The sequence below is a fragment of the Mesitornis unicolor genome, unplaced genomic scaffold, assembly GCF_000695765.1.
Source record: "Mesitornis unicolor isolate BGI_N332 unplaced genomic scaffold, ASM69576v1 scaffold26132, whole genome shotgun sequence".
NCBI classification, from domain to species: Eukaryota; Metazoa; Chordata; class Aves; order Mesitornithiformes; family Mesitornithidae; genus Mesitornis; species Mesitornis unicolor.
The window spans coordinates 1-1,811 of record NW_010168887.1 but is presented as its reverse complement, the minus strand read 5'-3'; the positions used below and the strand labels follow the sequence as shown (position 1 = coordinate 1,811).

The following is a 1,811-nucleotide window of genomic DNA, read 5'->3' as shown; positions in this document are numbered from 1 at the left end:
CAGCAGGAAAGACATCCCCAGCACTGTTGCCCGATCACCTTATCCCCAAAAAATTAAGATACAGCTCTCAGATTCTCGGCCATTAACACTAGGAGGACCATCCTACTTGACCGCACCACAAACTGACTTTGCTCCATGCCTACCAGCTCCGTGAAATCAAGAGTCCCCCTGGCACAGAGCGGCACAGCCTCTGAGGCTGCTGCCCCATGTCTTGCACCCCCAAGGATGAGTGGTCCCTTCAGCTCAGCCAGTTCCCCGCGACCGCTTGTTAATGAGCTGTGTCACTCTCGCGGGACGAGCCACAGCATTCCACGCTCGTTACACAGCTCAAATCATCCTGACTGTGCTCTCAAGCCTTTTTGATTTGAAGAACGGACTACAGCCCTGATGCTGAAGTTGAGGGAGTCAACACCCAAACAAAACTTTCTGGAGAAGCAGCACTGGCAGGTCTCAGCTTGGCAGCTCCGAGAAAGGCGGATGTAGTGCTGCCTCCTGCCTCCCAAAGTATCAGTAGGATGCTCTGGGAAACACTGTAAGAAACAGAGTACATACAGAACAGCCCTTCCCATGCTATTTCATCTCGGCTTCTGGCAGGAAAGACAGACTTGTTGAGAAGGCTCTTGATGGAGACATAATCTTTGATCAACCATTAACAGGCCCAACATGACTGAACTGCAACAGCTCAGTCTTCCCTGCACAGATGCATGTATACACATACCTCCTCAGAAGGTCCACCACCTTTCAAAGACTACAGCAGCTTTTTCAAGGGACAGTCACTACAATGCCAGCATTAAGACTCAACCAGGGTTGCACGCAAGAAGTGGGAAACATTTAATAATCCTAGGAAGAAGCAAGTCCCACTAGGGTCACAACAGGACTCTAGAGCACCCAAACCTCAAAGGCATTAACCTACAACCCCACATGGAGCTGGGCCTACAGGTCAGGTGCTGGCTCTTACCTGTTTTCCAGCAGCGTCATGCACACGACCTCCCGCACGCCTGGGTTGTTGGCTTTCTCAATGGAGCAGCTTTGCAGGTTCCAGGTAGCCACCCTCAGCACAGGTCTGCCATCTCTCACACCCCCAAACATCTCCACAGAGGGACGAGTGGATATGATCTGGGTTGGGCCCCCAGGAGGAAAGTCCAAGTCCTCACTCTGGAGGCTCAGAGAAGTGGGGCTAGGGTGAGGCTTGGCTGTGAAGTTGAGGCCACCATTGGTGTTTGTTGAAGGAGGCCGGGACCGCTCCGCAAAAATCTGATGCCTGATTTTGTCCAGAAAGGAGGAATTTATGCAGTCCATCCTCACCAGGTCCTCAATACTTTTGAAGGGCCCATGCTCTTTGCGGTAGTCCACAATGCTGTTGGCGATCTTCTCAGTGATGCCACGGATGCTCATGAGCTGGGCCGGGGTGGCTGTGTTAATGTTGATCTTGGTGGCGGAGAGGTGATGCTCGGAGGCCGGGTCCTTGCGCAGGGAGCTGGGCGAGTGCTGCGCCGAGCTGCCCTTGCTGCTCACGCAGATCTCGAACTTCACTTGCTCCAGCTTGGCCGCTCCCACCCCGCTCACTAGTGCCAGGTCCTCTACTTTCTTGAAGCCACCGATATACTCCCGGTACTCCACGATATTTTGGGCCACCACCCGGGTGACCCCGGGGAGGGTCATCAGCTCCTCCTCCGTGGCCGTGTTGATGTTGAGTCTCTCCTGGTTGACCAGGATGTTGCTGAAGTTGCACGCCGCGCTGAACTTGCGGCTGTGGCACAGGTCCGCCGGGTCGCGGGGGATGGAGCGGTGGCAGCCCAGGCTGCCCCCCA

At 54.7% G+C, this 1,811-nt stretch overlaps 1 protein-coding gene across 1 annotated transcript; it reads right to left on the bottom strand.

Annotated features, from left to right (window-relative positions):
* Nucleotides 1-954: 954 nt before the first annotated feature.
* On the bottom strand, nt 955-1,806 carry EEPD1 (endonuclease/exonuclease/phosphatase family domain containing 1; the record flags this gene model as incomplete). Its single annotated transcript, XM_010179184.1, has 1 exon — nt 955-1,806. A coding segment is annotated over one exon (852 nt), but the record flags the coding sequence as incomplete, so codon positions are not given.
* Between the last annotated feature and the right edge of the window lie 5 nt (nt 1,807-1,811).